Source organism: Tachysurus vachellii, chromosome 17 (assembly GCF_030014155.1).
Source record: "Tachysurus vachellii isolate PV-2020 chromosome 17, HZAU_Pvac_v1, whole genome shotgun sequence".
NCBI classification, from domain to species: domain Eukaryota; kingdom Metazoa; phylum Chordata; class Actinopteri; order Siluriformes; family Bagridae; genus Tachysurus; species Tachysurus vachellii.
In genome coordinates, this window is record NC_083476.1 from 5,402,841 (window position 1) to 5,418,542 (window position 15,702).

Sequence of the window (15,702 nt, forward strand, 5' to 3'; positions counted from 1 at the left end):
ACCGGCTTTGCCACACAGACCCTCTAGATCGCGGTGCTGTACGGAAACCAGTATTTGTATAATTCATGATTTGTGCTAAGTGTGTTAGTCTATGAGCATGAACAGGAGCATATTTGCCTCATGCATATAATAATAAAGCTTTTTATACTTCAATCCTGTGTGGCATTTTATAACCCAATTAATTTCATGTCATGAGGCAAGTTGCAAATTAAGCGAAGCTTCTCTTTGCGCTTTTAATGGGCCTTTTCTTTCTATCAGTGAAGGTCAAGAGAATGCAAGTCGGAGATGGGTTCAGCTGAGAGCTATTTTTTCAAATTACTTTCATACGGCTGGACAGACGAGGATTAAAATGTAGAGCCTGAGCTCTGTAAATACAGTAGGAAAGTCAAGCTATAAATAGCAGTTCTGTTTAACTCATTCATATCAAAAATTTTATTCTTAATTCTGATTGGGTCGTTCTGCAGAGCGAATCGAACTCTAATCTAGCAGTTTAAACTGGGACTCGAATGGATAATGCTTAACAGATTTATCTAAATGTCATTTTGCATATGATGTAGTTTATCATGAATTCCCTCGCTCAGCAGTGTTAGTTCCTCATATACTTTGGGTTATATTTATGTTTCTTTTCTTGGTCTTCTTCTCCACCCATGTTGTGTCATTGTTTCTTGCTCATTTGTATTTATTTGTTTTAGGTTTTCAGTTTTGATCAGTTTTCTTACTTATACTCTACTGTGATGTCTCTCAGTTGTATCAGTCATGTCTGAGCCTTGTTTCTGCCTCTTCTACTTTCTGCATCAGATTTTAGATACACCTGCTATTACCTCTTACTAGAGTTTCTGTTTTGCCCTAAGTAATGTTCAGATTTTACACATTGCATCCTGCCATAAACAAACTGCATAGTACAAAGATGTTTGTTTGAGTCACATTGGTGAGGAAATTAATATTCATAGCTGCTATAATATAAGAGATAGTAGCTTACATGTTTCACAACAGTAAATGTAACTAGAAATGGATAATAAGTACAATTTGTTATAAAAATTTCTGTGATATAAACATCATGGTTCTGCATATGGAAAGAGTTGGAAAGACTTTAGAAATGTTTAATAGCATGCTCTTAATTGCCTGAGATACCGGAAAGGGCCTCAGGAAGGACCTGAAGGAAGGCTAGAAAGGAACAACTTAAGGCAAGGTTTATTAGCTGGGAAGCCAATAAGTACAAATTATGTTAAATGGCAATCAAATAGTGAACGTCCTGCAAATAGGGAACAGTTTGGTGTGGTATTAAAGAGGCTTTAGTTCTCTGAGGTGGTTGTGGGTGGGTGTGATGAAGAAAGAACATCTGTGTTAGCTTAGAGGGCTACAAAAAAACTCAGTGGGTGGATTTGTAATGCATGCAGCCAGTCTGGGTATTGAGCCTAATGAGGAGAGACACCATATAGATGGGCAAAATGAATCAATACAGAGAAACTAGGAAAGGTCAAGGGTGTGCTGGAGTGGAGGAAGAGGAGGAGGAGAGGAGTGAGCAACGGGGTTCTTTAAATAAAAAAAAAAAAAAAAACTTGAAATGTCATTCTTGTTCTCTTCCCCAATTTGCAGCAAATGAATTATATTGATAATTAACATAATATGGACCCAGATGACCCTTTTTTTTATACATCCTGGGTGGTCTTTCTGTGTATGTTTTCATGGAAATATGCATTCAGGCCAAAATGAAATATAAAGCGCTAATCTGAACTGGGGGGCTGATTATTTATTCAGTAGGAAGTCTGTAAACATTTCAGAGTAATCCAACATTTATGCACCATCTGATAGTCATTAAAATGTTATCAAATGCTTTGCCAACCTTAGAAGCAGTCTGTATCCTGAGAGGTAGAAACCGCTTTTTTATCTTAAACGTTCCTGTTCAGGCTGATAATGATGCCGTTGTGATCTAACACTTGCTTCAGCATGACCTAAACAGAGCCACTTTTAGACTGGATTTCTTCTCAATATGACGCCATTGCAGGAAAACAGTGAGGTAGAAAAGAAGCTTTTGCTCGTTAACTCTTTAATTTTAGCTACTTACAGTACGTTGAAACCTGACTCTTTGGCATCACAAACCCAATCGCATATATTACAATAAAAGCACGTTTAATGGGTGACGTTTTCCTGTACGAAAGAATTTAAGAATTGAATTTAATTTGTGAATGTGGAACCGAATGACATATAATTGAATCGGACCTTTCAAAATGATATAATTTACAGGGTCAGTATAGTCCTCTCTGTTTAAAGTGATGGCTTCTTGTATTGCAGAGTAATTTCACTCGTCTCCGCCTATTACATTAAATGCTACTGATGAATAATCAACCAGCAGTACTTCATTTGTTCAATTGCATGCAAACTCACACACACACACACATTTGTACGTAAATAGACAAATGAAAGGATGGATAGAATCTAGTAGAACTATCACTTTGTTATCACTGTTATCATTTTTTTCAACTATCTGCTGCACATTACGCATCCAGGCAGATAAAAACAGCATGCCTCTTTGGTCAATAGATTTGATTGCTATTGTTGTTTGTTTGTTTGTTTGTTATCACACGCACAATAAGACAGTGCAATTTGCAGAATAAATTGAAAATTAGAGAAATCACCAAAGCCATTAACTTTGCTGATTCTAGCGAGTAGAGACAAGAGCGAGTTAATTACCTTTGCTTATTCCGCTCAAATTCAACTGCTTTCTCTTCGTCTCTGGGCATATTAGTTTAATCGGTTATAATGTACTGTTTGCTGTGCCTTATTGTAGCTATTACTCTTTAACTCCATTAACTACTTTCATCAATCACTCATTCTCTCCTGTCTGGTCGGTGCAGCTTTCACAGCTCAGTGAAACCCACCGGCCATCTCAGTGCACACAACTACTGAACCTTACAAATTGTAAAAGTGTAGTCCATCGACCTGGATCTCAATTACCTGGAAACTAAGGAATTCAGCATCTGCCTTGACATCAGAATCAATCAGCATATTATCAAGCCATGCATGCGGGAAGTGACATGTGTTGAATAAGAAGTGGAAAACTTGTGTAAACTCTGTGAGGTTTCGTTATCCAGTTCTAACAAAAACCCAATAGCTAGCCAAACAGTTTAGAGGTATTAAAGGTAGGGTCTCCGTTGTTTGAAAGCCAATGTTGACATTTGAAATCAACAAAACAAACACTCCCCTAACTCAAATGGGTCCCACCCCTGTATTGATAGCTCCGCCCACACATACATACGTAACCCAGGCAACTAATGGAAAGAAATGTGTCTTTATCATAGCTGATTGGAGTTTCCCGAGTGAATAACTCCTGAGCTAAACGCTGTTACTAGCAAAACGCGGTTGTAGCTGCCTCTCTACATTACTACGATAGAAAAGAGGTGTTACTGTATTTGTGTAGTAACAGCATTTAGCTCAGGAGTTATTGACTCGGGAAACTCCAATCTGTGAATATGCAGCCAACTTCCCGCTCCTTCAGTTCTCTCCAGCGCTGGAAAGCTGATCCTATATTAACACGGGTCCTACTTCTTGCCTTATCGTAAACCTTTCTTCGCTTTCTTTCTTTGTTTTTATCCTCCATGTCAATGATAAAACCGCTTTCTGCTAATGTCACACATGCACACTGAACACTCTCTCCACCCATATTGACAAGGCCCGCCCCTTTCTGCTCATTGGCTACACGTTTGTTTTGATTTTTGTTTTGTTTGTCATCCCGACTCAGTTTTCTGAAGCATTTCTCAAACAACGGAGACCCTACCTTTAATGCTGGACGATTTGGATGCCTAGATTGCAGGGTCTTCTTTGATAGACAATGCATATTGAGACATATTTCAAAATACTGCTAGATTTAACTATTATATTTGATTGTGAGAAATTCTAAAAAAAAATTTTAAATTTAATTCTAAATTATTCAAAAATTCTAAAAGGATCAAAGTGGCTCACACTGAAAATTTGTACAGAAAGATATCTTCATATTTTAAGACTAGGAAAATGTAGGACACCAAATTAACTCTAAATGTTAACTCATTTTCAATCTATTGTACAATTCTGTGCAAAATTTTTCAGCCCTTTGGTTTCTGACTGATGCATGTTAACGTTTTCCTTTTTAATTCAACATTCATTAAGTACTGTAGTTCTTGGGTTATTGCAGCAACTGAGGATTACCAAGCTGAAAACTTTGCATTCCCATCAATTTTATATATTTGCTTGAAATAAATGTGCATCATTAAGACATCTAATGATGTAAAACCATCAAGAGATGTTGACTTTAAGTTTTATTTACGGCAAATTCAACAGGTTCAAACTCACAAAACTTTGTGTCAAGAGACAGAAAGATCTATTATTAGACCAGAATATGGTAATTAAGTTAGATAAGTGTTTAGTGAGCTATATATACTTCAGAAATAGGAAACATGACCACAATTAAAAATATTCATTTAAAAAAATATTAAAATTCTATTTTTTTTTCTTCAGATTTTTGGATATACTCCGTCTTCTTCTCTGAACTACTTATCTTTATACTGACTCATAAAAAATATTTTTTTAAAAATCAACATTTTATTGTGTTTTCATTAATTTAGATTTTATTTAGAATGTATTTAATTGAATTCACCATAATGACAATAAAAATGGAACTTTTTAAATTTACACAAATATTCAGAGCTTTATTCAGTAAAACAGCAGCGATTTCATCTTCGAGTCTCATTGTGTGAGTCTCTACACCCTTCACATGCCTGGATTTGCATCGTTTCTTCTGCTCTTCCTGTCAGAACCTCTCAAGCTCAATCAGAGTGGACGGGAAACATCCGTGAACTGCAATCTTCAGGTCTCTCCACAAATCCTCTATGGATTTCAAGTGTGTGCTTTGGCTGGGACATTCAAGGACATTCAAAAACTTGTCATGATGCCTCTCCAGCATTGTATTAGATTTATAATTCATGCTAAAAAGCATGGAATTTGAACCTTCTCCCATTTCTGATAAACTGGGAATATGATATGATGTGTTTTCTTGGTTAGTCAATAAAGAAATGTCGTATGTTTACGTATGTTGAAAATGTTTTATGAGATTCGAAGATGAAATCGCTGCCGTTGTACTGAATAAAGGTCTGAATATTTGTCTAAATTAAAGAGTTCCATTTTTATTGTTAATAAATTTGTGAAAGAAAAAAAAACATTCTAAAACGTTTCATTCTGTCATTATGGTTAAATTAAATGAATACATTCTAAATGGAATCTAAATGAATGAAACAACAATATATATATAGTTTGCTTGTTTGTTTGTTTGTTTGTTTTTTTATTTTTAAACATTGGACCTTTTGTTAATGACAAATATTTGCACTAATGAAGCAACAAATTAATAAACATACATTTGCATAAATAGATAGATAGATAGATAGATAGATAGATAGATAGATAGATAGATAGATAGATAGATAGATAGGACAATTCAGGTTGTATTTATATTTATGAGAACCCTCTGGCTCTCATAATAGACAGACAGATAGATAGATAGAGCTATATATATATATATATATATATAGGTATCAATATCAGTTAAATGAACAATTGGTGCATAATAATTGTGATATTTAATGTCTTTTAATTTCATTTAAATGTATTTAATAACCCTATTGTCCTGTTATATTTAAAGTCTTGCTATAGGTTGTTATAATGATGTTATAATGATGTTATAATAAAGGGACTAAAGCTAGTCTTGGTGAGCACTCTTTTGCACTCACCTGCGTGTTTTTAGTAGCGTATATTTGATTTTTAGAGCTCTATATAAAGCCATGTCCTCTCTGATGGAAATTATACAAAATTAAAAAAAAAAATCTAAAGAAATAATTAATATCATTTAAAACGTCCGGTGCGCACGTGTGTTGTTGGTTACTAAGCAACTTACTCGCGCCCCACAGTTGCGTCACTTCCTGCAGAACCGTGCGAGTGTCAGAATCGAGCCTGTTCACGCGCAGGCAGCTGAGGAGCTACGTGTCTGTTTGCGTATGTTTAGTATTTATAGTACTGGAAACTGTATAAAAAACGGGTTTTTTTTTTTTTTTTTTGCGATTCATTATATTTCCATTTCGTGGAAGTAAATATCCGGTTTTTAGTTACATGGAAAAAGAAGTTAGTATTGATGTTAGACGGTTTGTCGTCGCGTTACGGCACTAACGACGGGAATAAAAGCCGAAATGTCTCTCACAAGATTGTTTACAAGTTGTAAGTCTGTATTTATTTACAGGTTTTGAGTTTTTACAGTGTCTAGTTTGTGTTGTTAACTCACAAAGCCAGTGTCTGACATTAGAGAAGCTTCTTCGTGCCACTTGACCCCGTTTTCCAGAACCGAAGACGCACCGTTGAGGACACCGTTACACCTGAAACACACTTAAAGTGCTAGTTTAAAAGTGTCATTTAACTAATAACACTCTTTAAAGAATCGACTCAGACGTTTAAACACAATGAATTCCATCTGGAAACTTCTCTGCAGTAAGTCTCGTGTGTTATAGATATATAGACAAGGTGATCGGTATGAAGACTGACATCCACGACCGGAGACGCCACGCTCCGCTCCGGAGCCCCCGGTAGCTGCGGTGTGTCGGTTCTGTGTCTGATTGCTGAGGTGGCAGAGTTTGGGTGAGCGCGAGGATGAGCGCGGACCTGGAGCGCGTGTCGCTGAGCTCCTCGTCTGCGGGCTCGTTGGCTTCCAGCGCGCGCTCGCTCTCCGCTAACGTGCGCAAGCTGCACGATGCGCTCAATTTGCTGCTCAGTGAGCTCGAGCGCGAGCAGTTCGTGCACTGCCTGAACGTGTACCACGCTAAGCGGAACGTCTACGACTTGGTCCAGACGCTCAAAGTTATCCTTGACGCCCCGAGCAAGCGACAGCTGCTTCCTATGCTGCGACTGGTCATCCCGCGCTCCGATCAGCTCCTGTTCGATCGCTACACCTCCGAGGGACTGTATTTAAAGTCGGATTTGCTGCCAAGTAGAAACGGGGAGCACGAGACCACCGTGTCCGGCTCTGCGAACAACGCTACGCTCACGCGTTTACCTCTGCGCGGTTCCCCTGATCACCCGAGCGCCGGCAGCGACGGGACATCTACTGCGCTCGTGCCGCTACTGGGCAGACATTTCCTACCTGAACCCCCAGGTGAGGTCAGACAGGTGACACTCAAGCGCCACAAAAGCAACGAGGGTTTAGGCTTCAGCATCCGTGGTGGATCTGAGCATGGGGTCGGGATCTTCGTGTCTCTCGTGGAACCGGGATCCATGGCCGAGAAAGAGGGACTAAGAGTCGGTGATCAGATCCTCAAAGTGAACGATAAAGTGTTCGACAGGGTCACACATGCCGAGGCTGTGAAGGTAGGATACACTTCGTTAATTACCCGTCATTTAAGTGAGAATGGGGTTTTTGCCAGAAGGTTCCTAACCCTGATCCTTCAGATCCCCATGCAATCCAGTACCAAGATGGGGAACCTGGGGGTACACATAGGGACAACATTGACCCCATCTGATACATGATACCATTTACATTTTCATTGACTGCCGTACGTTTTATATGATGCAGGATTTCCTGACAAAGTAAATCATTTTATCTTTATTAATATATATATATATATATATATATATATATATATATATATATATATATATATATATATATATAAAAGACTTACAGATGCCTGGAGACACCTTAAAATCAGCTAAATCCATATGTGCATTGGATCAGTTTATCAGGGGGCATCTGTAATACATCTGTAATACGTTTACAGCTCTAACATATGCACAGTAATAAGGTACATAAAAGAAAGACAGAAAGAAAGAACTCGTGGATTTAAAAAAAATAAAAAAATAAAAAAATAAATGAAATTTGCTGCAAAAAAAAAAAACAAAAGGCCAAAATCCTTAGCACTGTTATGGGCACACCATGTATTTATGTTTTACCAGTTAAGACTAACACAAGCTGTGAGTCTTTTATCTTTATACTTAATGGGTTTAATCCTTTTTTAATAACTCTCGTTTCGAATCCCACCAGGATCTGAGAGCGAGCAGTTAATACGTTCAACAAAGATTTAACCTTCCTTATTATTTTTCTTATTATCAGTGTTTGTAAGGATTAAGTAAGGAATTAAACACTTCAGAGTGTTCTTTTATAGGAAAACACTTGATGACAGGGCAGTTAGCATCCAGTATTTTATTTCAGTAACATTATTTCTAGTAATATTGTGAAACGTCTGTAAAACAAACATTCGTCCCTGTTATCCTTTACGTTATAACAGCTACAAACTGTTTCTCATTACCAGCTTTTCTTTTTTTTTCCTCTCTCTCGAAGTTAATAAGAAATAAAACACAGCTTGTAATGTCAAAAAACATCCTGGAGACTTTACAGGTACAAGTTACAGCTTTAAATCTGAGTGTATGGAGATTCCTTCCTAAAATGGCTAGATATCTCCTTAGTTACCCCGTGTAAGTTTAGTGTGAACGACACTAAAGTGAATGATTTTCACTCCAAAAACCTGTAAAAATATTTGACAAATAACATCCACAGCTTTGACACTGGAAGTGCCATACTTGTGTTTCCTTGATTAAATTCTCTATTAATTATTCTCCAAGACAAGGAGCATGTGTGTCTGTCCATAAACAAGTCAGAGATTAGTTTTTTTTCTTTCATGCCTCAGCATGGGAAGTCTATACCGCTGCCCATTTCATCAGCCAGCTCCCCACCTGCTGTTTGCTTACGTCAGTAATTGCATTCTGCATGCTGAGCTGTGATTGATATACGCAATATGTATTCTCTCCACACATATATCGAATATCACTGCCATAGCGAGAAAGAAGTTATTGTTATTTTCCTACAAATCAGATATTCTCAGGTCCTTTCAGGTGAACGTTTACATTTGGCCTTTTCACTGACCTGTTTTTTTTTTTTGTTTGTTTGTTTATGATTTGAGATGTACTGTAATATTTATTTACATTTACGGCATTTGAGGGACTTAAACTTATCTAATTTATACAGCAGGGGGGCACGGGGGCTTAGTGGTTAGCACGTTCGCCTCACACCTCCAGGGTTGGGGGTTCGATTCCCGCCTCTGCCTTGTGTGTGTGGAGTTTGCATGTTCTCCCCGTGCCTCGGGGGTTTCCTCCGGGTACTCCGGTTTCCTCCCCCGGTCCAAAGACATGCATGGTAGGTTGATTGGCATCTCTGGAAAATTGTCCGTAGTGTGTGATTGCGTGAGTGAATGAGAGTGTGTGTGTGTGTGCCCTGCGATGGGTTGGCACTCCGTCCAGGGTGTATCCTGCCTTGATGCCCAATGACGCCTGAGATAGGCACAGGCTCCCCGTGACCCAAGGTAGTTCAGATAAGCGGTAGAAGATGAGTGAGAGAGTGAGTGAGTAATTTATATAGCTGAGCAATTGAGGGTTAAGGGCCTGGCTCAGGGACACAGGAGTGGCATCTTGGTGTATTAGGGATTTGAACTCATGACCTTCGGATCAGTAGTACAACACTTTAACCACTGAGGTAGCACTTCCCAGTTTATCATGAGACCCAGGATTTTTTTTACGAGAAAGGGAGATTAATTTACCAACCATTTAGTTTGTTTTGCAACAGTTATTCCGTGTTATTGACGAAGCAAAATTTTTAGAATCGACATGCCGTTTACCTAAAATAGCAACAAAACACCTGATGTAATGTAAGACTGCAGAGATTTACATTTAATGATAGATTGTAATAGATAGCATTGCTACTTTCTTGCTCAGGTGAGTCAAACTTAAAGAGCGCATTTGCACCCGTTAGCGTGATACATTTTCCTGGGTTCGGATTTACACTGCACAATTTAAACAAAGCAAAAAGCAAAAGCAACATTGGCTGAGGAGAGAACGACCTAAAATATCGACCTAAATCTTTTCATTTATTGGTCAGAAATATGCCATTGGAAAAGGTCAACAAATCTTTGGCAAGTACACACAATACACACAATAACCCGAGGCATTGAGAACATACTGTAGAGTCAGCACTAAATAAATGACTAGATTTGGCATTTTTTAATATGTCAAAATATTATCTACAACATGTTGTGTTTCTGTGCTTCTGTTCTTTGGCTCACTTTCTTCTTATGGGATAGTTTAAAAGTTCAGCATAAATATGTAGAATATTTGACAACCATCATATAAAAATGCCATCAAACAAAATCCATCTAAACATATATGCCAAAACTCCACTTGATGCACTTGAGGCAGTGATGCCTTGGGATAAATGAAGATAAAAAGCAGAGCCAGTAAACAAAAGATGGCAATATCCCTCCGACAGCTGCCATCCTCTCACAAACAAGACTGAAATAAATATCTTCAGAAAAGCATCTTTTAAAAGTCTGCCTTAAGTATTTCCTAAAATAGCTTCTTTCCGGCTCTCCTGGAGCGCTGCTAGAGAGGAAGTCCTTTACATCAGAAGCTTCCGAGTGCTTAAAATACCTCTAGGGCTTAACGCTACAATTGAGTAAACAGTTTCAAACTTTTTCAGCCTCATTGCTTTTTTTTTCCCGCCTTATCACTTCCACCGGAGAGCAACTGAATCACAGCCAGGCACAGCGCTGGCTGTAAATCCTCTTCCTCACACCTTCTACATAGATAGAGTGAGGAAGGGGTGGCAGAGGAGTGACTCCTGGTTAATCACAAAGGTGCCTAAAAATGGACTTCGTCATGCTACGGATGTGCCTACTGTTGCATGCAAAGGCATGAGAGCCTTCAAGAGGAAAAGAGTAATCCATAAGAAATATTTTCTTTCTGTCATTCTCTGTAATCATTATAGCAGGAGTTGCCATCTGATGTGGACCCAGTGGGGTGTTTCGCCAGTCTGAAGGAGTTTACCAGTTTTGATTGTCTAATGCCCCGCACTTTATTAGCAGATAAAGTAAGAGTTTTAGAAAAAATAATGTCTCCATATGTTAGCTGAACATACCAGAAGGCTGAGTTATCTTCATATTTTAGAAACAGAAGGAGGGCCATCTGTCTCTGGGACAGTGCCTCTGTCCTTTGGGTCTATAATGTGCTTCATGGATATTGTGATGTAGCTCAGCTTATTCAAAGAAGATAATCCAACAAGTAGGGGAATTAATCAGCGTGCCCCCTGCTTCCTAGTGGAAATGTCAGTCCAGAGATTTATAGGTTTAGATGAACAAAGTTGGGAGTGACTGAAGGAACTATGTGTGTGTGTGTGTGTGTGTGTGTGTGTGTGTGTAAGAGAGAGAGAGATTTTCTGTGTTTGTGCAGTAATGAGTCGTATCACATGATGGGTAGCACAATCTTCAGGGCTGTCTGAGTTTGCCTCTTTCTCAAGCAAGCTGTGATGGATGACTGTTTTGTAGTTCCTTTTCTTCTTTTCATCTAAAAGTAGGGAGAAATGGTAGCACAGTGGTTAAAGTGTTGGACTACTGATCAGCAGGTTGTGAGTTTGAATCCCAGAGCCACTGAGTTGCCAGTCCTGGGCACCTGAGCAAGGCCCTTAACCCTCAGTTGCTCAGCTGTATAAATGTAAGTTGCTCTGGATTAGGGCGTCTGCCAAATGCCTTAAAGTAGCACTTGAACGTGTGATAGAATGTTCAGGTATTTAGTGAACTCACAATTCAAAATAACATACACAACGTTCTGAATATGGACGTGTGGCACCAATTGTCCACCTACAGCTTTCTGAACATCTCATTCCAGATTTAATCCTTCTCTGCAGTTAGAATAAGCTCCAGTCTTCTGGGAAAGCTTTCCTATCGAGTTTGTTGCATGGAGTGTCAGTGAGATCAGGCACGGATGCCCCAAAGGTGTTCAGTGGGGTTCAGACTCTGTGAAGCTCTGTGAGTTCTTCCACTTTAATCTTGGCAAGTGATGTCTTCACTGAACTCACTTTGTGCACAGGGGCATTGTCATGATGGAACAGATTTGGACCTCTTAGATCCAGTAAAGGAAATTGCAGCTTACTATGACATTCTACACAACTGTGTGCTTCCCAACTTTTGTGTGAAGAGTTTATAGTAGAACCACATATGGGTGTGACGGTCAGGTGTCCACATACATCTGGCCATATAGTGTATATATAACCGAACAGACCAATTTTTTTCAGGTATCCCATCCTCACTGTGGGATCCTTAAAGATTTTTAGCTGATGTGAGAGAGTATGATTATGGTTTTGTCACTAGATCTGCCAAAGAAACACCTACTATAGCCCAACTTAACATTTATAAAACCTGACTGAATCCTAAAAATGATTACATTTTAATTCTTAACCTTTAATGACTGGTCGTCATGTTTTGTTTATTGTGCTATTTCATATTACCACTTTTACTAGTGCCATGGCCTTAACGGGACAAGAATAAACACATACATCTCTATCCATTTGTCCTTTCTGCTTTTCTCATCATACAGTATGTTAGAACATAAGCTGTGTCATTGCTTTGCTTGTAAGTTTGGCTTACATCTTTTCTAGAATGAGTTTAAGGCTCCTTATATTCAACTAACTCTACTCGCCTTTATAGACAAGCGGATCAAATCTGTTTGGAAACATTTCTAAATATAGCCGTTTTCATGTTGATATCATGTTGTGGTTTTATTAACAATAACAATGTTTGAATTTGATTCATCTGGTAGACTGCAAAAGTACAGAGCTTTTTAAGGAAGCATGAGAATTGATTGTCGTTCCAAGTTTCATCCAGCGTCTGTTTTGAATTATTACCTAAATGAGGCAGAAAATGCTTTAATTTGAGCAGAGATACTCAAACAAAGGTAATTTTGCTCAATGTATTTGTTGTCCTGACACTGAGAGCTAAATTACACTGCCAGCCTTTTTTATTCATTTATTTTTATTTATTTATTTATTTATTTATTTATTTATTTATTTTTTACATTTTTATAGTTTTTAGTGGCAAGAAAGGATCAGTTCTGATTGACTTACCAATATCAATCAAGCTCTCGTTCTCTTAGGGGCTTCTTTCTAAACACCTTTCCAACCGGGAATAAAATCACACACCTACACTTGTTATACAGTATAGAACGAATACCATGGTTACTTAAGTTCAAAAATTTATTTGTGATCAGTCAGGGAGAAGACAGAAGGACAGATGATGATGGAGGAAATGAGGAAAAATTAGAGTGATAACCGGCGAGGACGGAGAAGGAGGATGGAATGCAGATCTTTAAAATTTTGGACAAACAGTACACATGCAAAGAATTTATCAGTTTAGGATTAGTTTTATAAGGATTTTTGAAGAACATGCTATGGAGAAAAGATCACCGTCTTGGCAGTTCAGTTCAGTTACTTGTGAGGCTAAGGGTGTTTAATGCACATGCAAAGTTTACTCCCTTTGTTTTTGGACCTTGGCACAGAAATACCACTCACTATTTTTTGGCAGTTTCCACCCACCAGCCTATGTGATAGCTACCATCCACGACACGTGAAGCCAGATACCACGTCTATAGGAACTGGACATACTCCCTTTTCAGCATACATGAGCTCGGAGATGGTTACGACTGGCCAGTGCTGAGAATACTGTATATAATCCTTTTCATCCAGCGTTCACAGAGAGTTTTGTTCTCTTGAATCCCAGCCACAGATGGCTGTAATAGTACTAAGCCTGTTAAATCATATTAAATATATATAAACCAAAAGGATAGATTTAGCTCTGATTTGGACTAGATGGACAAACATATAGAAGAGTTCATGTCAGAAATGTTACAGATTGCCAATCATATCAAACTTTATTTGTATAAAGCAATGAAATATATACTTTTACTGTATATACACAAGATCAAGATAAACTTCAGGAAAAAAACAGATAAAGTGGCACGATGTCCAGTATATTTGTTAAGTTGACAGACTTGTTTTTTCTGTGATGCTGATAAGCATTAATCTCCCTACTTATTCTTCAGAGTGAAGATAATGGATAACGATTACACATTTTGGATTTGAAGATTTAAACTGCTGCTTTTTTGTAGTGTTAAGGTGTCTTAGTGAATATTGACGAAAACATTCTTCTGTTTTGTTCATAGAAGGCAGTAAGACTCCTTTCTTTGTGTAAGGCTTTGTCCTTCTCACCCTGGATTATTTAGGGAGAAGGAATATAGTGCTGTAATTTAATACAGCTCGCTTGACCCCTCCCTCACCCCCTCACCCACCCAGGTCTTTGTCCACATCATTTCTCGCTCAGCCTCGAGTCGACAGTGGACTAACAATAACGTCGTTTAGCTACAGATGGCCGATGGACAGAGAGACGTTTGTGTTGCGTGTACCTCTCTAAAGACCCAGTACACTATTGATGAGAAGGTCTGCCCTATCCTACTTGTACGTGCCATGGCTCTGTCCGAGGCCTCTGATTGGCTGCTGCCATGATCAGTGACTCCTGGTGGTAAATAATTAAAGAAGCAAGCCACCTCACCCCAGAGCTGCCACGGCTTCACTGCTCAGAATAAGACAGAAACTCCGTCAGTACAGGCAAGGAAATTCATGAACAGGGTTTTTTTTTTCCTCCACTGACTTTTATTCTTATTTCTCTAGCAGATAATGGTCTCTATTCGTCACACTTTGACCCCCCGTTTTCTACTTCCCTCTTCATTTTATGCCTCCTGTCTCTGATAACCTCACTTAATTAGAGTGCACATTACCAGTGAACATGCTCTGAATGCAAATACGACTGCCCACATTACACATGACCATGTCTGGGATGAACATATACAACTTACCATATTAACATATACAAGAACCTCATATACTGTATTGTTGTGATATTGTTAAGCAAGTTCATTTAAAGCTCTACTCATGCGATCTGACTTTTTGAATAAGAACTTTGTAGGCATGGCTCAAAGCACTGATTGAATTATGGATGTCTCAATCTAATTATTGGTATCAGTAAAGGTTTGGCATGTTTTCTGATCCAATTCACTGTAGTGGTTTATTCCCTTCTGCAAGAATTCAGGGCTTTGCGTCTACATTGTCACTACATTTGTGAGGCTTTTCATGACTTTGCAACAAATGCTTGTAGAGACACTGTTTGAATACAAAGAGGATGTCAGTTTATTGGCTCACGTGTTCGTTTTTGGGGTTGAAGCGTTGCAGTGAATCCAGAGCCACCAAAGGGTGAAGCAGGAACAACACCTGGAAGCAGGAACACTATCAGTCTACAGCGGAGCCCCATACACACAAATGCACACAATCATTGAGACTTAGGGGCAATTTATCACAAGCATTCCACCAGCAAGCATGTTGTTGGGACGAAACACACACAGACCCAGAATGAACATACAGACAGTGACCCTAGCTCAAGATCAAACCGTGACACATTTACATTACATTTATGGCATTTTTACATTTTAGGCTTACATTTTATCAAATGTTTATACAACTGAGCAATTGAGAGTTAAGGGCCTTGCTCAAAGACCCATTAGTAGACGTTTGGTGGACCTGGGATTCAAACTCACAACCTTCCGGTCAGTGGGTCAACGCCTTTATCACATCCCTGCTTCAATGAATTAGATCATTCACAGCTTTGATATGGGCTTTGAATCAAAAGTGTTTGCAAGTTTTAGTACTGCTTTTCTGCTGCTGGTCAGATTCTGCCCTTGTCTGTATGGTCCCCCCATATTTAAGGGACCAAAGGTAACTGAGCAAACTAACAATCATAAATTATATTGTTATTTTAAGTACTTACA

At 38.7% G+C, this 15,702-nt stretch overlaps 1 protein-coding gene across 2 annotated transcripts in view; it reads left to right on the forward strand.

Annotated features, from left to right (window-relative positions):
* The first annotated feature begins 6,090 nt into the window (after nt 1-6,090).
* The window catches only part of whrna (whirlin a), a 96,661-nt gene continuing 87,049 nt past the window's right edge, over nt 6,091-15,702 (forward strand). For both annotated transcript variants that reach the window (XM_060890874.1, XM_060890876.1), the window contains exon 1: nt 6,091-7,377. In XM_060890874.1, the coding sequence (XP_060746857.1) occupies nt 6,664-7,377 (714 nt within the window). In that variant the 5' untranslated portion in view covers nt 6,091-6,663. The remainder of the gene's footprint in view (nt 7,378-15,702) is intronic.